Source organism: Macaca thibetana, chromosome 1 (genome assembly GCF_024542745.1).
Source record: "Macaca thibetana thibetana isolate TM-01 chromosome 1, ASM2454274v1, whole genome shotgun sequence".
Taxonomy (NCBI): Eukaryota; Metazoa; Chordata; class Mammalia; order Primates; family Cercopithecidae; genus Macaca; species Macaca thibetana.
The window spans coordinates 162,349,854-162,375,551 of NC_065578.1; the positions used below are offsets into that span (position 1 = coordinate 162,349,854).

The following is a 25,698-nucleotide window of genomic DNA, read 5'->3' on the forward strand; positions in this document are numbered from 1 at the left end:
AACATCATTTATTAAATTTAAAATATATATTTTTTAAAACCTTGCTCTGTGTCATGATATAGAATTAGATGCATTTCTTCTTTTTTTTAAATTATATGTATTTCTTCTTCTTTTTATTTTTATTTTTTATTCTTTATTTTTTTGCAGACAGGGGCTTGCTCTGTTGCCCAGGCTGCAGTGTAGCCCAGTGTGATCATAGCTCACTGCAGCCTCAAATTCCTCAGCTCAGGCAATTCTCCTGCATCAGCCTCCTGAGAAGCTGGGACTACAGGTACACACCACCATGCCTGGCTAATTTTATTTTTTACTTTTTTTAGAGACACAGTCTCACTATATTTCCCAGGATGGTCTCAAATTCCTGGCTTCAAGTGATCCTCCTACCTTGGCCTCCCGAAGTGCTGGGATTACAACTGTGAGTCACTGTGCCCAGCCAATATCAATTTCTTATATGTCATTTTGTCTGTTTCTGATTAGTGAACACCCAGATCAGATTATTAGTGGTCAGAGTCCAGTTTAAATGTCCACTTTATAACTTGATAGCTATGTGATCTTGGGCTCCAGTTTCCACATCTTAAAATAGGCATGATAATATCTACTTGATAGGGGTGTTGTGAAGACCAAATGAGGCACCCTTTGTGGAAGGTGCTGCCCATGCTGGGTCTGAGCTAATGGGCTCACTTCGTTCCCTGGCTGGCAGCATCGTGAAGAACGGCTTTAGTTTCTGGTGGTCCTGCTGCTAGACTCAGCTGCTTGCGCTGCTTCTCCTACCCTCCAGGTCACGGTGCTTTCTTTCCACATAGTGGGTGGTCAGTAAATCTTTTGGGGATTGGATTGGGATTCTATAAAGAGAGACTCCCAAGATTTGATTCTTCAGGATTTGACCACCACAGTGCCTGGTGCCTGGTATCATCCTAATGGTGATTTCTACAAGGTGACAGTCTGGATGCTGCTGAGAAACTGCTGACAGGACTGAAGCACAGAGAGACAGGGGGCCTTTTGCCAAGTCAGTTGCGGTTGATGGAGAGGTTAACAGTAACTTGAGTCCTGAGGGTTAGGAAAATCTTGCAAAGCTACATCTCCTGGTTTTTACAACCTCTCTTGATAAGCATTGAACTGGGAGTGGGGAGTCCTCTATTTTATTCACTATTACTGACTGGCTACCTAGATGAGGTTTCCCATAGACCACATAGCCCTGAGACCGTGTGTGTGTGTGTGTGTGTGTGTGTGTGTGTGTGTGTGTGTGTGGTGGCAGGGAGGGTGGTAGGGACAGGGCATTAGAGGACAGAAGACAGCAATAGCTCTTGCCCCTACCCTGCACCCTCAACATCTAAGGAACGGCTGGCACACACCAGATGAGGAGCCCCACCCTGGATGCCAGAGGCCCTGCAGAACGTTTCAGATGTTCATTTACTTCAGAAACTTTCAGGTACTAAATATGGGGTAGCTGGGAAAGGGCACCATCTGAGTTAGACATGAGACTTGGCTTCAGCCCACACTGCTAAGGAGATGACTCAATGTGAAAGCCTTGTGGCCTGTAGCTGTGTGATTGTCCCAGGGCCCCCCATCTACCCCGGATGTCATTGATGCCTCTTAGGGGACATGCGGGAGGGGGTCAGGGAAGGGAGGGGAGGCTGGATGAGAAGAGTGTAGCTTTCAAGGAAAGTGAGACTCCTTTCTTCCACTGCAGGTTTTTGTAGCTCAAGCGTTCTTTCAAAGGTAAAAATAAAATATCAGAAACTTAAAAGACAAGCAATAGGGACATCCCCAATACAAAAATGGCCCCAGAATTTGTTTGGAAAGGAAGTAACATTTTCTCTTTGTAGCAATTATTCTGCCCACAGGAGCTTCGAACCTATGATTTGCCATTACTTTTCAGTGATTTCACAGAGAGTTAGTGTAAATTTCCACGTATTTGCAACAGGAATTTGGCAGCATTCCCTTGGCATTGGTAGAGGCTCCCTCTACAGTGCTGTGATCCTGCTACTGATCAATGAAACCAATTCTTTTTTTTTTTTTTTTTTTTGAGATGGAGTCCTGCTCTGTCACTCAGGCTAGAGTGCAGTGGGTGCAATCTCAGCTCATTGCAGCCTCTACCTCCTGGGTTCGAGTGATTCTCCTGCGTCAGCCTCCTGAGAAGCTGGGACTCCAGGCATGCACCACCACGCCCAGCTAGCTTTTGTATTTTTAGTATTTTAGAGACAAGGCTTCACCATGCTGGCCAGACTGGTCTTGAACTCCTGACCTCAAGTGATCTGTCTGCCTTGGCCTCCCAAAGTGCTGGGATTATAGGTGTGAGCCACTACGCCCGGGCCAAAACCAATTCTTAGTATCACTTTTGATTGCAGTCGACTTTGTAAATAGCCCCTTCTTACTGTGGGGCAAGCACTGTTATTGGGTAATGTAACAGATACAAAGAATGTGACATGGTGCACCCTTACAGGAAGCTTACACATTATTGGAGATTAGCTATAAAGTACAAATAACTTTGATATAAGGCAGATTGTGATATCCTGACTTCTATCAAGATTGAAGCAGGTCAGCTTTTCTGAAGAAAAGGTCTGTGTCTAGGAGCAGCCTGAAAAACATGATCAATACCGTTAGTGGTTCCAAGCACTGAACAGATTACCACCACCTCAACACCCCACCCCCATCCTCCCTGCAATTCAAAATAAAAACAATGTTGAACTTTTAAGATAAGTCTCAGAAAGTTAGATTTTGCAAGACACTTTGGAGGGTGGAATCGAATTAGGGAAAGATCACTTGAAGGTTCTTGCAGAGTTAGGCATAAGCTTTTGGTGGCTGGACTTGAAGCTGGTGGCAGCAGGGATGAGGAGCAGTTTCAAAGTATAAATATTTGACAGCATTTGGTGGCTGTCTGGGCACGAGGCTATCTTCTGTGTTAACAAGAGAGGAAGGGATATGACCTTTCAGTCTTGGTGGCTGGCTGTCAGGAAGCAGAGTTGATTTTATAAGGAAGTTGTAGTATCAGGTTGACTTTTGGTTTTTCAACAGATTGAGTTGAGGATGACATTGGAACTCCCAGGTGAAATGTTGAGATGGCAGTTAGATGCATGAGTGGGCCCAGAGGGGGCTTTCAGGGCTGGAGATGTAGATTCTGAATGGAGGTGTCAGTCAAAGCTGATATGGAAGGCCTTCTTGGAAAGAGTGGAGGCAGCAGAACATGAATAACTGAGCCTTGAGACTGGCCCATAATTTGTGAGAGGAGCTGGAGAGAGGTAAAAGGGAACAGCACATCGTGTCATGGTGACCAATCGTTCAGATTTTCAAGCTGCATCTGGGTCCTTTGAAATGGCATGAACCAGAGGGAGTTAGAGCAGAAAAAGCCAACTTTGGGTTTATATTTTGGGGGCAAAAATATCTATAGTAAGAAATTAGGGGTGACCTAGCAGAAATCAGAACACGTTTTGAATTTGATTTTGAATTTTGAGCCAGGACTGCATAGTCTTCCTTTCATGTATTCATTTGATGGATATTTATTGAATACTGATTGTGTTGAGACTATAAGGATAAAGAATCCAAGCACAAACTCATTTCCTACTGTATACAAAAATATTTGTACTTAGCCTCTGGCTAAGAGGATGCAGTTTAGTTAGCTTTGTTCTCATCATAAATGAGGACCTCAAGGCCCTATCAATAGAACTGATGTCTCTGCAATTCAAAATTCACTATTTATTTATTTATTTATTTATTTATTTAGAGACGGAGTCTCGCTGTCGCCCAGGCTGGAGTGCAGTGGCGTGATCTCAGCTCACTGCAAGCTCCACCTTCCAGGTTCACGCCATTCTCCTGTCTCAGCCTCCTGAGTAGCTGGGACTACAGGCGCCCGCCACCACGCCCGGCTAAGTTTTTGTATTTTTAGTAGAGATGGGTTTTCACCGTGTTAGCCAGGATGGTCTTGATCTCCCGACCTCGTAATCCGCCCGCCTCAGCCTCTCAAAGTGCTGGGATTACAGGCGTGAGCCACCGCGCCCGGCAAGATCTTACCTTTGTGACCTACCTAGCTCCTTTCATCTAGTAACTGTTTCCTAGATAATTCTGATCAACCTGTTATCAGAATTTGTTTTCACCACTTTTGCAATTTCTCCATTCTCTCATCCTTATGAATCTAGATATTAAACAGTAGGTAAGCGTAACAGTCTGATTTTAGCTGTTGTTATGTTGATGATGGTTAAGTCTTGGGCAGGAGAACAAAATCCACTTTAACCACAAGTTCTGAGTTTTCTACCAATGGTGAATACATTATTAACTAGTACAGCTGTGAGCCTTATTCTTATTCCACAACATGTACAACGCAGTGGGAAACTCTGTACCATATGGCACGGTAAGGGGATTTGAAACCAGAAGGCTTAGATGCCAGTTGTAATGCTGTCACTTACTAGCTTTGAGTCCCTGGGACAGCTACAGGCGTGAGCCACCGTGCCTGGCCTATAAAGCAGTATTTAAGTGGATGGTTCTTTGGGGGTTGAGAGCCACATTTCCTTTTCTATATAAACACACAAACCCTGAAGCATGAATAACAGGGTCAGCCAGGAATCACAGCAGCTGAATGTAACTGTGAAGTAGAGGTGCTGTAGGTAACACATGCCACCTGTGTCCTTTATCTCTGTGATGCCTCTAACACCTACTGAAGGCTGAATCACAGGTTCAACCACCTAAAGCAACAGGTTGGGGTTAAGAAGAATCAAATGAATTAGTAGCCTAAGGTACCATAGAGGCTTTGCTTAATGTGTTAAGAAAAAAATCTTAGTGAGTCTTAAAACATTTCTTAATTTGCTTTTCACCTCTTCAATGGAAAATAATAATTGCCCCCATTTTCCTGACATAAATAAGCCACTGTAGGTGGAGATAACTTCGGTTATGAAGTCATCTGCTTTTAGCTGTTGTTGTGACACAAATCACCACAGTGATTTAAACACATGTACAAAACTAATCTTTGTTGTCTAAGCATGTGGCCATGAGTTACTAGACCTATATGCCCACAGGGGCAAAAAGGAGGTGACTGAAACTAGATTCTAGATCTCCTTATTTGAAGAGCAACTCTGACATGCCTTCTGTGTACTTCCCTACCCCCATCAAATCAGGCAAAATCATTAATATCTCATTTGTGTCTTTTAAGATATGTTTCTTAAGCATCTATATACTTCTGAGGGACAACAGAATTTCATACTCATTTTATAGATGTGTTTTTCCAATAGCCAATTCCTAGGTCTTAACATTACAACTACATTTCCTTTGCTGAATTTTATTATCATCTTTCTGTATAGACAGATCATGAAATAAAGGCGTTTGTTCCTATTCAATATAGAACATTTTCCTCTGCCCTAGTTAAGAAGTATCAATTTCAGTCATAAGGCAACACATTCTTATTGTGTGGGGGGGCTCTAGGGTTTGTGTACACTTTTTTTTTTTTTTTTCCAAGACAGAGTCTTGCTCTGTCATCCAGGCTAGAGTGCACAGGTGCGATCTTGGCTCACAGCAACCTCCGCCTCCTGGGTTCAAGCAATTCTGCCTCAGCTTCCCGAGTAGCTAGGATTACAGGCATCCGCCACCATGCCTGGTTTTTTTTTTTTTTTTTTTTGGTAGAGACAGGGTTTCGCCATGTTGGCCAGGCTGGTCTCAAAACTCCTGACCTCAAGTGATCTACCCACCTTGGCCTCCCAAAGTGCTGGGATTACAGGCATGAGCCATTGTACCTGGCATTGTGTACATTTTTCTAATGTTGCCTGGGTCTTAGGGTTAAATATTTTTATTTCTGAAAATTAAAGTACTAGGTAAATATTGTGAAAGGATAGCTGTGTTCTGAAGATACAGAACCTATCAAAAAGGTCCCAAGGTAGAGAACCACATTTATGTCTACTAACCACATATTTCTTCAGGTGTATAATTATGCAAGAAGATTTATAGTTTTGTTATCAGATCTTTTTTTTCTTAAAAACACTTTTTTCTTTGAGTAAGCAGAATCAGCAAAATCAAAGTGAAACTTATAAAATAATGGTCAAAAACTAGCTTCTCATGGCTACTCTAGATCAGTGAGTTCACTGGCCATTCAGTTTCAAAGACATAGAGCACTAATTCTGGTACAATTCACCTTAAGATAGTGAATTAGTATGAGTAAGATTAATGTAAGATAAGCATATTTATAAATCATACTATGTAGACCGTCTGAGCTAAGCATAGAAAGTTACAGACTTAACATTGCCTTAAGTTAGTATTTTTAAAAGTCTAATTATTTCAAGTTGCCTGTTATGAATATTCAAGTTATTAAATTAAACATAGGTTAGGGGATAGAAAAACTATATAATGAGTTCTCTCAAGTTCAAATAATTTTACCAAAAACCACATTTTATTCAAGAAACAGAAAAGGAGTCATTTGGTGCCATGCTTTTATTCAAATGAAAGGGGAAAAACTACACTGTACCAGGAAATAGCAAATATGACAGTATTTTACAGCACAGCATCTGAAAAAACAAAAAACCTGTAAGCAATGCTCTAGAGTGGACAGGTAAGCACACCATACACTGTACATTGCTCAACAGTGTCTATGAAACCATAATTAAATAGCTGAATTTGGCTTTAAACAGCCAAATAAAACTGTAACAGTCACTCTAATACAAAATGGAAAAACCAAGAAGAACTAAAAGCTTTCCAAAGCTGTGTCAAATAGCAGAATTTGACAGGCTGCACTGGTAATCACAACAAATGTTTGGCAAACTTAATGGAATAGTTATCATAATAATTTGACCTCTGATGATGAAAGCACCAATGTGTTTCAGTAAGGTTGATGAAAATCCCCAGACTTTATGAAATGGCATATTTTTCAACTGTATAATTTTAAAAACATAATTCAAAAAAAAAAGCTGCACCATAATAAAAAAATCTGCAGACTTAAAGAAATATATCCATATTCCTTCTGCATTAATAAAGTAAAATCTTATACTGAGAGCAATGAACTCTGTGGCAATACTCACATTCTACCTTTAGACCTTATAGACATTCAATTCAACTGTTGGACACACACAAATTTAAGAATAAAGGGTGGTCCTGTTTAGTTTTAAATAGTTTCTCCATTGTCTTGCATCCAATTTTCTTTATATAATAGCTAAGTAATATCACAAAGATTGCTTTGATGAGGGAAATTTAGTTAATATTGAAATGAACAAATTTAGTATTGTAAAATGCTTGTTAAATTATCCTTTTGACTACTATTCACATTTTGATTAGATTCATTTATAATTTTTTAGTTTTAATCTAAATGTGTATTTGACAATCACTTCCTTCTAATTGTGATAGAAATTATTGTCTAAAAGGTAAAATGTGCAATTCCCCATTTTTAATATCCATATGTTATATACACAATATGTATACACTTAAAATATAAGAGTTACATATCCTGGTCTCTTACATGCAAACAGTAGATCACAAATAGTTTTGAGCTACACATGTATCTTGCACAGGTATTGGAAAAAAATCTGTGAAATTTTTTTACAGTTTTAACAAATATACATAAATATAAGAACATAAATTACAGTAAAATATTGACAGCATTTGAGAAAATGTTGATAACCCAGATGCACTGATGCCTAAAGGCCTTATAATAATAGAAAAGTACAGCTCAGGGACATCTCATTCCTACTCTTTTTTTTTAAAATAAGTAAATACATCATATGAGACATTAGTTCTTTCTCTAAACAACTCAATTAGAGAAATGTATATATTTTTATCTCTACTTCCCATGAAAGAAAACAAACTACGCATCTCATTTATGATACAATACTGTCTTCCCCCCCTAGTTTACACAGTTGTCACAACACTGAAACATAACAGGGTCACATAATCATTCAAGTCTTTTCCTGAGAATGAAGTTTTTCCCCAACTAACCCTCTGGTATACACTGTTAAAGAACAAAGATCATGTAGAGGAGATTTCAAGTGTATACTTAATCTAAGCCATTCCACTTGAAAAGGATTAAAACGAAGAAAAACCCAATATAAGTAAAATAATGTGAAGCTATTTTAAAATTAAAACGTAGCCCTTTGTACATGTTTAAAAATTCTAAATATAATTTTATATGAGTTATAAATATAATGTAAAGACTTCTTGAGAACTTGTTTCAGGAAGTCTTACATCTTCAGATTGAAAGACTACTCTCAAAGTGTCATTCACTTCTGCCAACTTATAAAGTGACTTACTTTAAAAGAGATAGAAAGCCTTTTTTGTTAAAAGAACAATCTAAATTATTCTGAGTTGGCCAGAAGTGGTGTAAAAAACAGCACTGATTTAATCAGCAACTTCTTATAACATATTCTTGGTTAAGCTCATGTGGTTTAAAGCGAACCTACTAGCAGCTCTTTACAACACCTCCTCTTATTTAATAGAGAATGTTAATACTTGAGTGAATAATAAATAGAGTTGTAAATACTTAGCAGAATAATTTTTGCAAATGCGGTAACACCACTAAAATATGAGGGTTACTGTAAAACTAAACACTAGTGTTTCTCTTAACATCATAAGAAAGGTGCGAGTTACTTCTGAAGGTATATTTCCTACTTTCATGATCTCCACATGAAACAAAATACAAAGGTATCTTAGAATAAACCCCCAGGAGAGAAAAATAGCAAAATAAACCATCTGAAGACAAGAATATACATTAAAAGGTTAAAAAAAAAAAAAGCAACAAATAAGACACATAATTTGTAATCTTAACCATATTTCAATGACAAATCCAACTAATATCCATGAAAATTCAGTGCTTTAATGTATCTAATATCAAGCAGGTGAACCTGATAACACATACAAATCTCCATTTGTGAATTAAAACATTTCCTTCATCACTTGGACTTATCACCTAAGTGAGAATCTTCTGCACTCCAAAACACTGTGGTTTACATTCCAGTTGTTCATGACAACAGAGCTTAATATCCAGTTTTAATTAATAAAAGTCTTGTTGGCAATTAGAAAGATTTTCTATAGGCAGGAAAGATGAAGTGCAAATTTACCATGAATGTTCTGAAGCAAGCATTTCCCAACTTCTATGCCTTAGTGGGTAACAGTTTTTTGGGTGTTACTGGTCTTTTGGTCTGCCATAAATGGCTATGAATGGTAATTGCATCGACACTGGCAGATAAAGTTTTAGCGGGTATGTGGCTAAACTGTTTCCTGTCAGAATTATATTTGTAAAGTCCTTCAATCATTTTTTTAGTGATAGATTTAGGGCCTATCCCAGTCAGTTTATTGATTTCTTCGGTTTCTGGGCAATAAGTGTACAAAGATCTGAACTGGCATCCTGAATCCCGGAACAAGATTAAGAAGTTGTTGGCATCTGATTTCTCCATTTCCTTTAAAATAAAAAACAAAAACAACATAACACCACCAATAAAAACCCTTTATTTTGCTGAATAAAGTTTATATAATTATGTTACATTTCTTAGTCACATTTTATAACATTATTACAATGACAAATTTTAAAGCCTATTGCTGCTAGTCTTTAATCAAATCTGCAGGCTTCCAGAACCCAACGTGAAAGTAAACTAAATCTGATAATGAAAACGTCTAGCTATAGATCTTTTTACATGCTGTTGAAATTCTAGGCCCATGAGAGTACATTCTCTTGAACGGATAAAAGACTTCTACAGTTTGCCAAATTTAATTTTCATGCAAACATGCTTACCTCCAGTATTTTTTTCTTCTGACCTTCATTTACTTTTCCAGCCAAACAGCAATGAGCTAAAGCATTCTGTATTATGTGCTTATTGGATTTTGCACTGGGTTCTTTGTAGAGCTTTGGTCCTATGGTAGGGATTTAACAACAATAATAAAAATAACATTCCTAAGTCAGAAATACTACTATTTTAAAATGATGTAATTGTTCCTACGCTGTTGAAATATTGTAATAGAAGACCAAATTCTGTGCTTAAAGGCCTCTTACTGGCTGCAATCCAACCAAAACATTGTTTTATCCACCCAGAGATATGGAGGATGTTCCTATGGCCTTCTGGAGTACCCTGTGAGAGCAGTACTAAAAATAAAATATTGCTGTAACTGTCATACTGCCTATTTAACCTTCTTTCTTAAATCTATAAGGTTACTGGTTAGCTTAGAGTCTAATGGGTCCACAAGTAATTTAAGTCTTTTCAAAAGGCAAAAAATACTTTTCTTTTTCAGATTGTTCAACTGAACTAACATAGAGAGGCAGAGGGAGTAACATGGAAATACTGTCAAATCCCAGGCCTTAAAGGCCATCAGACTGGCTGTAGGAGGTAGTATTAAAAGCTACAGAGTGGGTCTCTAGCAAGTTCTAACCTCTAGCCTTTCCAGGGTTTCCACTTCCACTCTATCATGGATAGATGGAGGCATCTCCTTTTCCCTCTGCTCTTCCCCATACATGTTCTCCCATGCCTTCCTATCTTACCTCTCAACATGCTGCTGACATTTCTTCTGATTTCTCTCCTGCTTCATTTATTTAGAAGTGTCCTTAACCCACATTCTACTCTTCATTGCTTTTATTCCAATCATGCCTGTCTAGAAGCTAGAAGAGGACTTGGTGGGGATATGTGAGGCTAGATACCTTCCTAGATTCAATGCATTCTTATCTTTTAGAGCCTCTTAATACTTGCTAAAGATGCACAATTCTGGATACCTGAAATCCCAGTATTAGGGATAGGACTTGGTAGATTCTAGCCTTTACTCAGTACTGAGGAACTATGTAGAACTTCTCTAAAACTTCTGCAGACCCAAACTACACACAGAAATGGCCAGCATTGGTTAGAGGGATGAGATATAAGTGGCATCACTAATTTTGTTTAGAAACTTACTCAACTACCTGAAAGTGACCACCTGCATTCATTGTTTATTAGTCACCTGCGCTTAAGGCCCAAAGGTAAGCCAATAAAATTTTCTTTAGTATAGCCTGCATTTAAGAGTGTGTTAAATTCAAATGTTTCTCTAAAAATGTATAGACACTAACCTGTATATTCCGTTCCAGAAGCCACTGAAGAAGTTGTTGATGCATTTTCCCAGTCTTTTTCTCCATTTCGACTGCCACAACGACTTGGAGATAAAAAGCCTTCTACAGACTCTGATCTAATTAGAAAATAAAATATATTTTATGTCTCAAACAGAGAAAAAATGGGGCCCAGAGGGTATATATGAAAGTACCAACCAAAATCAACCTAAAGGCCTAAAAATAATATGATGAGGCTGGGCATGGTGGCTCATGCCTGTAATCCCAGCACTTTGGGAGGCTGAGGCAGGTAGATCACAAGGTCAGAAGTTCGAGATCAGCCTGGTCAATATGGTGAAACCCCGTCTCTACCAAAAATACAAAAATGAGCTAGGCGTGGTGGTACGCGCCTGTAATCCCAGCTACTCAGGAGGCTGAGGCAGAAGAATCACTGGAAGCCAGGAGGCAGGGGTTGCAGTGAGCCGAGATCATGTCACTGCACTCTAGCCTGGGCGACGGAGCAAGACTCCGTCTCAAAAATAAATAAATAAATAAAAAATAAATAAATAATAAAAAATAATATAACATTGTCTTATTCACGGCTACACATCCAAGTTCCTAGAACATAGTAAGCATTCTATAAATATCTATGGAAAGAATGAATGTTTTTCCATGTGAAAATAGGCAAATAACACAAAGGATGGTAACACAAAGATAAGAACTCTATGATGATGATTGTCACTAGAAATGTTCTCTTCTGATACGATATTATAGTATAAAGTAATAAAATACTGACTTTTAGCTTCTAATCTATATACTAGAGAAAGAAAATACAAACGAGATCTTTCCTAAGTCACAGGCAACCCACTTTGGAATTATTCTAATGGGGAAAACCCCTTTGTATTAGTGGGTGATAGACTAGAGAAGGTGGTACTCTCATTCTACTGACTGTGATTTAATAAGAATCATATTAGCAATTACTGATGTACAATTACTGTTGTTTCATAGCTTATAAAAAGTATGTTATCAATGTCAATAATTCTAAATTCTAAAAGACAAAAAGCACTGAAAAATGAATAGACCTTTTTACATAATTTAACAGAAACTCAGTCCTAAGTCAGCAAAACTTAGAAAAATTTGTGATTATGATTTAGTCATTACAAAATATAAAATAAAAACATGAAAGAATTTTTACTTAGTATTCATGTAATTGCAGGTACTATACTCTTTTCTGTAAAAATATTCGTATGTTATGGATTTACCTTGGCGTCCTCTTGCCTGAATGTACACTCTCGTTATCACCTGTGTTCAGCGATGCCAAAGAAAGGCTAGAGACTGAAAAAACACGATAAATTCATGATCCTGAATAAAAACAAAATTAGAAATTTAAAAGGAGCAACTAGCAAAGAGTCTGTTCATTAGATAACACCAGCATATAAAAATTGAGCTTCTGTAGTTTCTTTTCCTTTTCTCTGTACTTTTAATTTAAACACATAATATGCTTGCATGCATATATACACAATTTATTTAAAATTAGCAAGGAACCTACTTTTAGGAAATAATGATAAAACTAACTTGCATTCCAAAAGGAAAGTGTTAATATGAGACATGATACTGTGATCCTAAAGAGAAAAAAAAATATTTCATGGTATCTAAATTCTAGGTAGAAAATTCTATCAATTCATTTTACAGGCCTGAATACAGAGTTCTCTTTAAATAGTCAATATTATGTTATTTTTCCTCAGGTTTGGTATAGTTATGAGAATTCTCTAAAAAACTTCCATGGCATTTGGTTTTAATAAAGATTTCTTTTCTTTTTACAAATTTATCCCTGCCCAAGATTTTTTAAAAATAAAGAGTATGAAAAAAAAATAATAATAAAAAAATAAAGAGTATGGCCAGGTGCAGTGACTCACACCTGTAATCCTAGTATTTTGGGAGGCCAAGGCAGGCCAACTACTTGAGCCCAAGAGTTCGAGACCAGCCTGAACAACATGGTGAAACCCCATCTCTACAAAAAATACAAAAAAATTAGCTGGGTATGGTGGCACTCACCTGTAGTCCCAGCTACCCAGGAGGCTGAGGTGGGAGGATCACCTGAACCCAGGCAGGTGGAAGCTGCAGTGAGCCATGGTCACACCATTGCACTCTAGCCTGGGCAAGAGACTGAGACCCCATTTCAAATGATGATAATAATAATAATAATAAGAAGAAGAAGTATGCATATTGACTTTTAAAGGAAATATGTTCTCTCAACTCCAGATATTATAAATTTGGATTTTCAACCATTTCTATCTTCAAGGATGGACTTATGAACTCTTGATCTTACATTCCTTATTATACCAACATGTTTCTTGTACATTTCATGCATATAACATTTCTTTAAATTTGTAAGTATGTAAAGGGCAGTTAATAGTTCAAGGAGATTATATCTGAGGGCAGAGTTCCCTAATAGATTAATATTTAGATTTGATTTTTAGCATTCACATTTGTTCTGCTGAATATATGCATGCACACATAATACATTCAATTCATTAAAAACTTCATTTGCTCATTTTGGTTTTCTAAAAGGGAGCATGCATAATCTCAAAGTGTGTATCCAATTTTGCATATCAAAGTACAACCAAGTTAGTATGACAAACCAACCAAGCTGGTGTTTTTTATGAACAGACTCTTCATAATAAGCTATGTTACCTGGAGGACCCTTTATTGGTGTTTTGGGGGATTCAATATGATCTCTGTGAATAGATTTTGGTCGCTGTTTTTTTTGTTTTACTACTTGAGGACGGGGTTTAATTACTGTATCCATATCTTCCATTAGTTTCAGTTGTTTCCGCCTCATATATTCTTGCCTAATAAATTCTCTGCGTGCTCTCTCATCTTCTTTCTTCTGACGTTCCTCCTCAGTTTTACGCCTAAGAAATCAAATGGTTACAGTACTTATTCTGCATACCAAAGACAAATCACACAGGAGTTATGTATTTGATATGAGAAGGGATAATTCTATTTCATCACCTTGGGGAATAAATGGTTCATTTAAAAGGTACTTGATTACTTGATGATTCTGCTGAGACATGGGATTAAGCATAAATAAATAAAGGAGGAAAGGAAGAGTCAAAGAAATTTAAAAAAATAAAGGTATTTGAGATAATTTAGGTTGTATGTGTATGTATCTACGTGTGTGTGTGTGTGTGTGTGTGTGTATACCTGTCTCCCAGGAAAGTTATTTTAATGTTTTTTAAACATTTAAATTAATTATTGAAATTAATGTTTCTAGAGAACTTTACCACGCGATGCCTTAAACTTAAGATAAAAATGTAAAATTAGGCAATACTTCGGGGAAATAAATTGATTTCTACAAAGCACCAAAAAGTAGCACTGATCCAGCTCTCTATCTATACTACAAACTTCTCTGAAAAAAAATCTGTTAATAAAAATTAATGAGAGACCACCTTTGAATACTTACCAACTTTTTCTAAATATGCCCATGTATCATTAAAGTTCAGATCTAGCACTGACCCAGCAATTTCCTTTACCTTGTTTCCTCCTTCTTATGCTCCATTTCTGCTTCCAACTGTTGTTTCCGGAGTTGAGTTTCCTTTTCCCTTCTTAATCTTTTCTCCAACAAAGCTGCCCGTTTCATTGCCATATCATTTTCTGCTTTTTGATCATCCTAAGAACGAATTTCATTGAAAACGATGAAACATTTTAGGTACCAATATTCTCATTTTTAATTGTTACAGTCACATTTTGTGGTTAGTTCTATAACTGAAAGTTTGAACTATTATAACCCTTCTGAATGTGGATGTGGTTCAGGAATTATGAAGAACTGAACTACAGTGGTAACAGTTCCATCAATAAAAGAGGACACGCAAACTTATTTAATTACACTCTGTCAAAACCTATGAGATTTGCAAAGAACAACCATAAAAACAAAAAAACACAAAAGATTTTTTTAACCCTAACTTAGTAACTTAGAGTAGGGAGTTCCCCCACCAATTTTTAAAATTGCATTTGAATTTTATTTGAAATATAAGCTCAGTAAAAATACCTCAAGTAAAAACATCCCAAAATTAGCCACCCAATGTTTTATCACATAAATGAAACTACTGCTGCATGATTTTAAATTGAGGTACTGACAGTCTGCTTGATAGGTTCTGAAGTACAATGAAAATATTTCCATTGAGGAAAAGATGGGCGTGATTATACTTCTCCTTTACAGTTCTTTTAATTTGAGAGCTAGTTCATTATCTATAGGGCTCCTGGGCCTGCCCTAGTTTCTACCTGAATCCTTAGGGACAACCCTAGTTCTCAGGGGGCTTCCAAAATGCTTCAGAATTCACCAAAGTAACAAGCTGGTGTAGAAGTGGTTCACTGTCTTAATGTCTCCTTGTCAACTGTCCCTGCCAATGCGTAATTCAATAAACATTTCTTTGGTGTCTTAATACATTCACAACATAGTGTCAGATATTACATATATTAAAATATACGGTACCTCAGGTCAAGGAGCCTAAAAAAATCACAAGGGGAAGAGGCACAAACAACAGGCTTTGTATAGAAACCCAGAGAGAGATTTAACTCTGAATGGAGAAAGTCAGAAGACACCATTCAAGTAATTAGTTCAAACATTCATATATGTCTTCATCTATCAAATTACATACATTGTAGTTTGCCAGACACTTTACTATCCTATGGGGATTAAAAAGATGCAGTACCTAGGCTGGGCATAGTGGCTCATGCCTGTAATCCCAGCACTTTGGGAGGCTGAGGCGGGTGGATCACCTGAGGTCAGGAGTTCGAGACCAGACTGACCAACATGGAGAAACCCCGTCTCTACTAAAAATACAAAATTAGCCGGTCATGGTGGTGGCGCATGCCTGTAATCCCAGCTACTAAGGAGGCTGTGGCAGGAGAATCGCTTGAACCCAGGAGGCAGAGGTTGCGGTAAGCCAAGATCGCGCCATTGCACTCCAGCCTGGGCAACAAGAGCGAAGCTCTGTCTCAAAAAATAAACAAATAAATAAAAATAAAAAGATGCAGCACCTCTAGGAGGTCATGGTCTAAGAGACAAAGCAAATCATACGAAACAGTTGAAAACTCTGGGACACAGGACAGGTGTAAGTATATTAAGGATACAATAGATAGACAAATGATGAAACATTTGACCTTGACTGAAGGAATTATAAAAGGCTTTAGATGAAGCTTTAAGTTAATCTTAAAGAACAGTACAAAATAAAATTACAGGGAAGAGGCTAGACAAAAAGATTTAGGTAAATCTGTGAAAGTCCCTGAATGTTGTGCTAAAGGGTTTGAATGGCATGACTGGAGACAGATGGCCCAGTCAAGAAGCTGTAACCACAGTCCAGCAGATGAGTAATGGACTGGTGAAGATACAGAAATGAATGGAATAGAAATGAAGCAACAGAGGTACTGCCTGTTTTACACTAATGATTTTCTTCCCCTCTGTTTCCCTTTCTCTGCAAGGAACAGAGTCTCTAAACGGTAAATTTTAATTTTAATATCTATCAGTGTCTAGAGTAGCATTCTGTTAAAAAAAAATGGCAGTGTTACATGATTAAGAGACAAATGGAATCACTCTCTGAAGAGATCTGAGTAGCTTAATTTTTAAAAGGCTTTTGTTGAAGTGAGAAAGAGCAGTAGAGGAGCAAAACCAAGGAATATATCTTAACATGTGATAAAAGGATTTATTACAGCTTTGAGTCCATACTGGAAACCACAGTGTGCTTGAATGTTAACTACAGTCCACAGGGATGGACTTGTATCAAAAGGGACTGCTACTGAAAGAAGCATATCAACCGAAAAAAAAAACAAATCCAACACAACCACACTCATCTAATGAAGATGCCCAAAACTATGCAGATTAATACTACACCTTAAAAAAGAATCCACAGCATACTTTCTGGTCATCATCAAATTGTTCTTTATCACTTTCTCCATCATATTTTTCAACAGGTACATCAGCCTTTTCAGGGGGTTTCAAATCTGAGAGGGAAACTTCAATCAGATTAACATTTTTTGGAGCAGTGGGTGGGAAAACGGGTTTAGGAGGGGGTTCTGTGGGTTGATTCAATTGGTCCTCATTTGGTGTCAGACATACAGTCTCTGTGACAGGCAATGATAGGACTTCAGAGACTGTTGACTCAAAAGGTTTGATTTCCTTTTCTTCTGGATTATGTCCACACTGTTCCAAAGTCCCTTTGGATTCCAATTCCTCCTTTTTAACTTCCTCTTTAGGTTTGGATTCCTTTAACTGAGGTTCTCCATCATCCCCAAAACATACAAATGACCTAGTCTGAATAGGAACTTGACTTGGTGAAAACCTCCTTAACCGAGGAAGGCTATCCACAGACCGAGGGGGTGTCAAGGTTCGATTCAAAGGTGTTATTTTTAACTCATTTGGCCTAGGAGTCCTTTGATTTTTAACAGAAAAAGACGCGCTTTTCCTGTTAGAAGACTGTGGAGATGGGTGAGTAGGACGAGGGGAGTCTGAGGAGAATGGTGCAATGGCTGATGACAGGCCTGCCTGCTTAGAAGGCTTAAAATCTCTAATCTGTTTCTGTGGAGAGGGTTGTGGAGGTGAAATCACCCAAGATTGCTGCTCTCTCATCTGCATTAACATCTCCTGCTGAAGTGACAAGCGTTGCATTTCTTGTTGGAGAAAATGCAGGGATGAATTTAACTTTTCAATGGATTTGGTATATTCTAAAATCTCTCCTTCATTTAAAGTTTCTTCTGAGGGGCTTGCCAGGTTCCACTGCTTCTCAGGATCAATAGGTGTAGTTGGAGACTTTAGCCATTTGGCTTGAGGATTCTCCATGCTCTCTTTTATATCTGCCAGTGACTTGCTCCTTTGTCCATCAGTTTTTTGTGATTCCTTTTCCTTTGCTCGATCAGTATATACTTTCTCATCTTCTGCACCCGCCGCTTCCTCTCGTAGAGGAGAAATCCCATCCCCTTTCTTTTTCACTACCGTAAGGAATGCTGTCCTTCCCATTTTCTGTCTCTGTTTGGTAAAAGCAGCTTCCATTTTCTTCTTCTGGGCTTCTATAGCACGCCTCTTTTCTTCTAGTTTCATCCTAAGGTGCACCATCTCAGAAGCCAAGAGCTGGGTAGTGTCCCGTCCCTGTGGAAGCCCTGTTTCTTCTGGAATTTGTGCCCAAGCAACCACATGAGGAATATTAAGTTCAGAGCCCTCTGGTGTAGTTTTTTGAGAACTGCTTCCACTACTTTTTCCATCAGTATGATTCAGTTTCCTGAACTTTTGTTCAGCAAAGCTGGTCATTTTAACTCCAGAACTAGAAGAAGCACTGCTGCCTGGCTGAGACTTGGTACTCACAGTACTTGGACAAGGACTCAAAGCTTCTCTGGTGTTGCCGGTTCGTATATCATAATCCTGAAGAAATTTAGATGCATCATCCATGTCAGAGTCCAAGCTTACAGTATAATCTCTCAATGAAGAATCTTCATCCATAGTTTCAGGAATATCTTCCGAAGGAACATGAATTCCAGTGTCTACTTCAGTATTGTCAGTTATGGGACTCAAGGCACCTTTTGTATCAGTTATATTATCAGGACTAGACTGATTTAACTTGATATTTGAATTTAGGATACTCATTTCTTGACTATGAAGAAAGAAGCCATTAGCAATTTGGTCTGGCTGAGGTGTATGAGGAGATTTTTCAGTATCATGAATTATTTGTAATGCTTCTTCAATGCTTGGTGTCTCAATCTGATTGCCAAACTCATCTAGAAGTATTCTATTTTGTAAAGCTCCATTTGGAAGCTTGTAATGAATATTCTCATTAGAATTTAGTTCATTTGTGTTAAGGGGCACATAAGACTTGAGGTCACTGTGAGAATCTATATTAAGTTCTTCTTCAATGCTCTCCGCTTCCTCTTCTCCATTTATTGGCTTGAAGGACAAATTTTTCCTAATGTGTTTAGATACACGATTGTTGTTCAGAGTAAGTCCTTCATTACTAATAGAACGAGTGATTCCTCGGTTTGGAGTGGATCTCTGTACACTATCTTCTTTATCAAAAGAAATATCAAATGATACGCCATGCACTGATGATCTAAAAAAAGTTAAAGAGAAAAATCCTTTAAAAATCCTAGAAATGATTTTTAGTATCATTTAACAAGAATTATTTGAAATTACATTTCCTTTCTTTCCCCAGTTCTCATAATCATACTGTCTTCAAGGTAAGGGGAGGGCTATCTAGCTACTTTTTAAAGTTAGCCTCTTTTACCCCTCTCTCATCTGCCTATACTGCCTTTTTCAAATTTAGGAACTAATTAAAAGTTTTAGCAATTTGGTTATCAATAAAAGACACAGATGCAATTTGCATTTCTTAATAATCTGAATACACTAAAAGTAATTATCTTTGTTTACCTTTTCTCTTTGGGCCATGTCCCTATGAAGCCATCAACATAAGACATAGATGAAGACCTTCTAATTCCTCCTTCAAATGCAAAAAAGAAAAAGTCATTGAAATCACGTAAAAAAATTAACTTATAGCAATTTAAGAGATTTCACGTATTTGAGGATTCATTAATAGCAATACAAATTAAGTAGGTACATAAGGAGAATTAGAGATCATTTTATCAAGAAAAGTAAGCACAGTGAAACTGATCATGCTTTTAGTGTTATGGGGGGGGAAAAAAACCCTGGATATTTGTTTGTTTATATTTACTCTCAAATCATTTCCCAGGTAACCTACTTAAAAAAGTATTTTCCTAGGCTTTTTCAAATATATTACCTGAGGCTGAAGAATGAGCTTGGGGACGTGAATACCTAGAAGGCAAATGATGATGAGACTGTGTAAATGTAGCTCCTTCCCCACTGCAATGGAAAATAAATTTAAAATGTTATATTTTAGTTGTTTAATATAAATTTTAGGTAGAATGTCTTAAGTTAGAAACAACACTACCACCTCTGATTCTACATCCTAAATTTTAAAGATATAGAAACATAATATATTGTTTAAACCAAACAATGGTTGTGATTACAGTACATATCTGTATATATTTTATGTCTTTTAGCCAAACAACTTAAAGTACTTTCATATACATCTCAATGTCCTTGTGAGATATGAATTACTTTCATTTTTATAAACATAAAAACCGATATATAAAAAAGTAAAATGAAACTCACCAATTTGAAATATTTTGGTCAAATTTAAATCTCTAAAAACTATAGATAAAATATACCCTAGTAAAAGACCGTGACAGCCTCTCTGCTCAGGGACCTATGTTTGTATATCTCTAACAGCCAAGTGTGTGGAGCAGCTGCTGGAAACATCTTTTGCTTTGTCTGTCTTCTTCGTTTTTTTCTTTCTCATAAAATCATTCTTTAGGTGCACTAACATTTGTAGATGTGGCTACATTATTCCCAGGAAGGGCAAAAATACTTCAATTCTTTTTCAAAAGTTCCACAGTGTTGGAGAACTACAATGGACCATATGGAGACTTACAGAAATCAAGAGGATGAGTAGGAACCCAGAATAGCCTAGAATAATGGCTACACAATAACTTTTCAAGGAAAAGAATGTAGACATCCATCTGCATTATAAAAAGAGTTTCTGCTGGAAAAAATAGGAAAAATGAGCTGCTGAGATGTCTGAGAGACAGAAAAGAGATGAGTCTTCCAGAGGACATGAATTAAAAACATTTTTCAGAAATGTGGGAGACTGTCCATTTAGGTTCCTAGAATAATTATGGAATAATCTAATCTTTGAGTGGAAAGCTTTACTTTCCACTTTAAAAGTGGAATTTCAAGATTTAATAGAGCAAGAGTGATGACCTACAACACTGAGTGTTTTCTAAATCTTCAAGGAAGGAAATGTCACTATTGACCGACCATGCCTGCTAAATTTCATATTTTTGTGTTAAGCCAAGAATTCATACAGAAATTACTTTGAATGTTTTACTCATAATTTTTAAAATGTATTTTGAATGTGTCTGAATTTCCAAAAACCCACAAAAGACATTAGTTTTAACTTAAAAAATCAGATAGATTAGGGAGTCCAAAGTCAATATATATTGTAGGTTCTAATAAATACAAATAAAAAGCTGCTTATAGGAGCTGTTGAAATGCATTTTTAAACAAACTAATGTTCCTATCACATACCTGGGTGAGAAGTCAGGATTACCTAGGTATTAATATGATAGGACATTTTCACTTTGCTTTCAATTTAGTTCCTAATATTATGTACTAAAGCATTAAAGATTCAATATTGTAATAAATATTCTATTGTTGTAACCCAGGGTCCTTGGGTTTTCAGGTACACACTGTGAAAAGGTACCTGCTTGTAACTGTTGCACCTTGAGGTTTTTATTGTTTCAGAAAGTTCCAGGAAGCAGCCCAACCCCACATTACAAAACAAAAACTACACAAACTGGGTGGATGCAGAGATGCCTGAGTCGGGGATGTATTACTATTACCACACCAAAAACCCCATCCAAGGAGGAGCTTATTCCGCATTTTCTATACATGCCAGTATGCAGAAGCATGACTGATGACTGCGCCTTTACTGCCTTTACTCCACCTCTACACACAATGATTCAGCTAACCAGCCTATCTAAAAGCCCTATTTTCACCTTTGTTCGAGGAGGCACTGCTTTGGGGAATTATTCCCGGTGTCCTCCTTACTTGCTGCAAGTAATAAAATCCTCTTGTCTTGTTAAATCCTCCTTGGTTGTGGCTTTGGACTGTCATCTGCCAAGAGACCAAACCCACCCGTTGTGTGGGTAACACTGTGATCTCTCAATAGCTATCCTAACCAGAAAAAAAAACAGCAGAAAAAACCTTCAAAGATTTTTAAAATAAAATATGTAGAAATCCTAATAGAATTTCAAAATTTCCCTCCGAGGCCTAAGAGTTACCTATTACAGTTCTCAATTATGAACAAGTTACACATCAAAAGTTTAGTTTTAGGTTGGTTATTGGGAATTTAGAATATATTCTCCCATCTTTTCAGTATGGTACATATAAACATTCATTTCAGTGTATATTTCAATTTACATTTAAGTTAAAACAGGGTTTAATAGGGTAAGCTAATTATAACAGTTCAAAATCCAACTGAAATTCTTAAAAACCTTATTTAATATAATATTATTTGATTTAATTAGTAAATAGAACAGAAATGGTGAAAATAAAGTCATTGTGGAGTTTACCTTGAAGGGAAGTCAGAACTACTATCTAAGACATTTCTTTTGGCAGCATTCAAGACAGGAATTGAAGGCATATCTTTTACAGGTTCAGCTGGAATAAAAGATTTTTAAAAAGACCCTCAAATTAGCATATTTCTATGAAAAATTCTGGACCATAAATAAATTTATAATAAAATTTAACTTCTATTTCCCTTTCTACGTATTGAGAAATCATAGCATAAAGTTTTCTTCTTAAATAATTTTCAAAGGGTCAAGTTTCTTTAAGCTCTTTTTGAAGTATTCAGACTTAAGTTCAAAAAATTTAAGAAAAAATTCTTTCTTTTTTTTTTTAGACGGAGTCTCACTCTATCGCACAGGCTGGAGTGCAATGGTGTCATCTCAGCTCACTGCAACCTCCACCTCTTGGGTTCAAGTGATTCTCTTGCCTCAGCCTCCCGGGTAACTGGGACTACAGGCACCTGCCACCACACCTGGCTAATTTTTGTATTTTCAGTAGAGACGGGGTTTCACCATATTGGCCAGGCTGGTCTTGAACTCCTGACCTTGTGATCTGCCCGCTTTGGCCTCCCAAAGTGCTGGGATTACGGGTGTGAGCCACCATGCCCGGCCAAAAATTTCTTAAATTAAAAAATTCACCTGATTAAGGATAATGAGGGGGAAAAAGCCTAACATAAAATAAATATATGTATTTAAAACAAAAATAAGTTTGAGTGTTTAATTTTGTGAAAGCTTTCATAGAACTTCAGGCACACATGGTCAGCTCTGCTTCTTTATGAAATAGCTGGTATTTTGGTCAATTAGAGAAAAACAGAATTTCTTTAGAAAACAATTAAACCTGCTGGTATACTTTTATTTTTGTAAGTAACTCTGGAGGAAGACTCAATTTACTTTTTGACTTTGAGAGCTGATGCAACAGCTATTGGTATTTTGAACAGTGGGTTTCACAGGTGAAATCACAGAAAGCAATGTAGTGAAAACTCTGTTAATAATTTTAAAAAATTATACAAATATTGGTTATGAAAATTACTAAGAATATCTGACTTCATTCAATGGCTTTAGGGGAGCATCTCAATTTCTTTACAGGCATGTAAAAAAGTTATATAATGTTATATAATGACACAATAATTCAGAATCTGCCGTTAAGAAGCTTAGCAATACTAGAATTATTGCTTATTTCACAGATTTTTGCCTGAGATGAGGTGGGCTGCCTGAAGTAACCTCACTGTACTCACTAGACTATGCCTCCCCTTTGGTTACATGTTTTTCCTCCTTCCCGATCACTTTCTCTTCTTTTATTTTTGGGAGGCTGGGTGGAGGTGGAAGTAGCGGTAGCAGTTACAAAATAACAAACTTTGGAGCCAAGGAAAGTTGCTAAGTTGTTGGGATGCACAATAATCATATTTTGTGTTGGGTGGGACAGCTATTGGTAGCAGACAGAAATGTTTCCATAAGTTATGCTGGAAGAAAGTTATTTAGTGGGCTAAGCTTATAATTTAAGATCATTTTTTCCCCTATAGAAATCAACCTCTGGGTTTTTTGTGTTTTTTTTTGAGACGGTGTCTCGTCTCTGTCACCCAGGCTGGAGTGCAGTGGCACGCTCTCTGCTCACTGCAACCTCTGCCTCCTGGGTTCAAGTAATTCTACTGTCTCAGCCTCCCAAGTAGCTGGGATTACAGGCATGCACCAATATGCCCGGCTAATTTTTGTATTTTTAGTAGAGACCAGGTTTCACCATGTTGGCCAACCTGGTTTCGAATTCCTGACCTCAGGTAATCCACCCACCTCGGCCTCCCAAAGTGCTAGAATTACAGGCATGAGCCACTGCACCCAGCCTAGAAATAAACCTCTAGTTCTATAATGGGAGCCAAGAGAAAATTGGTTTTGCTATGTGAAATTTCACTTTACAGAAAATTTAGGAAGATTTTTTGTTCCTTATATCTAGGGGTCTTTACAGTAACCCCTTTATTTCTTACTAGTTTTATTCTTATTATATATAATCAATAGTTCATAATACTATAATAGTCACAAAATCCACTAGGTTTAAAAATCCATACAAACCTTTTTATGGTTTAATGGCAAATTCAAGTTGCAGGTTAAGGCCAAACAGTAATTTGTGGGGATTCTGGGTAACACGATGTTAAAAACTAAGAATGTAAAAGGGAATAAAAGCTGGGATAGGGATAAAAGATGCAAAGAAAAGAAATGGACAGTTACAGCTAAAAGTTCCACATCGTAAGACTTCAAATTCAAAGCCATTCCCTCCATTTTCTTTTTCTTCTCCTCTAACCATTTTAAGAGGTTAGGAGAATCTATCAAGGGTAATAGCTGAAATCTAAAAAAAATTAATAGGCTGCTTTCTAAAAACGTAGCCAGGTGAGGTTATATCAACATTCCATTTTTTTCTGTTTATAGGAACATTAAAAATTAAAAAGATTGATTACCTCCTTGTGGACGAATAACACGAGGCTGTACAAAAGACGGCTTCACCACTTCAAACCACCAGAACAGTTCCGCCATGAACACCAAATAATTACTCTATATAGGAAATTTAACAGAAAGCCTACATTAGGTAAAACTTAATGATAAATAGAATTTGTTTTAAAATATAGGTTTAAATCTCATTCATTCATCACTGGAGTATATTCACTACAGGCTATTAAACATGGGATGGAATATTAACTCTTGTGGGTAAAAATTGTAACTACTATTCAAAACCTCTTGCTGATGATTTACTCTATAATTCTAAAATGGTGGCCCAATTGGATCTAGCAGGCATGAATACCTCTAACTGTGTAGAACACTGAGATAATATATAAGGCACTTTCACTCCAAAGTAAATACAACTTAAAAAGTTATTCAATCACCTGACACTCTAAAGAGGGGTTATCCTCTAAAGACACTCTAAAGAGGGGTTATCACAAAAAATAACTAAGTTCTACTCAGATCCCTATAAATTTCTCCAAAAAGTAATTGGATGTAGTGTTAAAAAAAAATATTATTATGTGGCCAGACATGGTGACTCACACCTGTAACCCCAGCACTTTGGGAAGCCAAGATGGGTGGATCACGAAGTCAAGAGTTTGAGACCAGCCTGGCCAACAAGGTGAAACCCCGTCTCTACTAAAGATACAAAAAATTAGCCGGGTGTGGTGGCGCGTGCCTGTAATCCTAGCTACTTGGGAGGCTGAGGCAGGAGAATAGCTTGAACTCAAGAGGCAGAGGTTGCAGTGAGCCAAGATCATGCCATTACACTCCAGCCTGGGCGACAGGGCAAGACTCCGTCTCAAAAAAAAAAAAAATAATAAGTTATATGTATGTGTTCTGTAATGCTAAACTCAACAGTAATACCAGTGCTAAATAACACCAGAACTAAAATTTTATAGCTAATTTTTAAATAATTTTGAAATGTACAAAACATTATTTATACAATTAATGTATCTACCTAACTTCGAAAAGTTATTAGTAAGTCAACAACATTACCTTTTATTATTACTATTTTAAAATGTAAATAATTTTTTAAATGGCTTAAAATTAAGAGAAGGATT

The 25,698-nt window shown here is 37.0% G+C and overlaps 1 protein-coding gene and 1 long non-coding RNA gene across 5 annotated transcripts in view; one reads left to right on the plus strand and one right to left on the minus strand.

The window, feature by feature from the left end:
* Nucleotides 1-284: 284 nt before the first annotated feature.
* LOC126949677 (uncharacterized) lies at nucleotides 285-2,750 on the plus strand. Its single transcript, XR_007723875.1, has 3 exons — nucleotides 285-412; nucleotides 1,333-1,426; nucleotides 2,496-2,750. It is a non-coding gene; the product is annotated as an uncharacterized LOC126949677 (long non-coding RNA).
* Nucleotides 2,751-6,390: 3,640 nt separating this feature from the next.
* The window catches only part of CAMSAP2 (calmodulin regulated spectrin associated protein family member 2), a 115,733-nt gene continuing 96,425 nt past the window's right edge, over nucleotides 6,391-25,698 (minus strand). For 2 of the 4 annotated variants that reach the window (XM_050782259.1, XM_050782250.1), the window contains 11 exons: nucleotides 24,595-24,688; nucleotides 22,157-22,244; nucleotides 19,741-19,775; nucleotides 19,374-19,443; nucleotides 16,854-19,056; nucleotides 14,497-14,633; nucleotides 13,655-13,875; nucleotides 12,223-12,295; nucleotides 10,985-11,100; nucleotides 9,689-9,807; nucleotides 6,391-9,356 (listed from right to left, as the gene is read on the minus strand). In XM_050782259.1, the coding sequence (XP_050638216.1) occupies nucleotides 9,051-9,356; nucleotides 9,689-9,807; nucleotides 10,985-11,100; nucleotides 12,223-12,295; nucleotides 13,655-13,875; nucleotides 14,497-14,633; nucleotides 16,854-19,056; nucleotides 19,374-19,443; nucleotides 19,741-19,775; nucleotides 22,157-22,244; nucleotides 24,595-24,688 (3,462 nt within the window). In that variant the 3' untranslated portion in view covers nucleotides 6,391-9,050. Of the gene's footprint in view, nucleotides 9,357-9,688; nucleotides 9,808-10,984; nucleotides 11,101-12,222; nucleotides 12,296-13,654; nucleotides 13,876-14,496; nucleotides 14,634-16,853; nucleotides 19,057-19,373; nucleotides 19,444-19,740; nucleotides 19,824-22,156; nucleotides 22,245-24,594; nucleotides 24,689-25,698 lie in introns of all 4 variants that reach the window. The other 2 variants (XM_050782241.1, XM_050782231.1) reach the window with 1 other exon arrangement.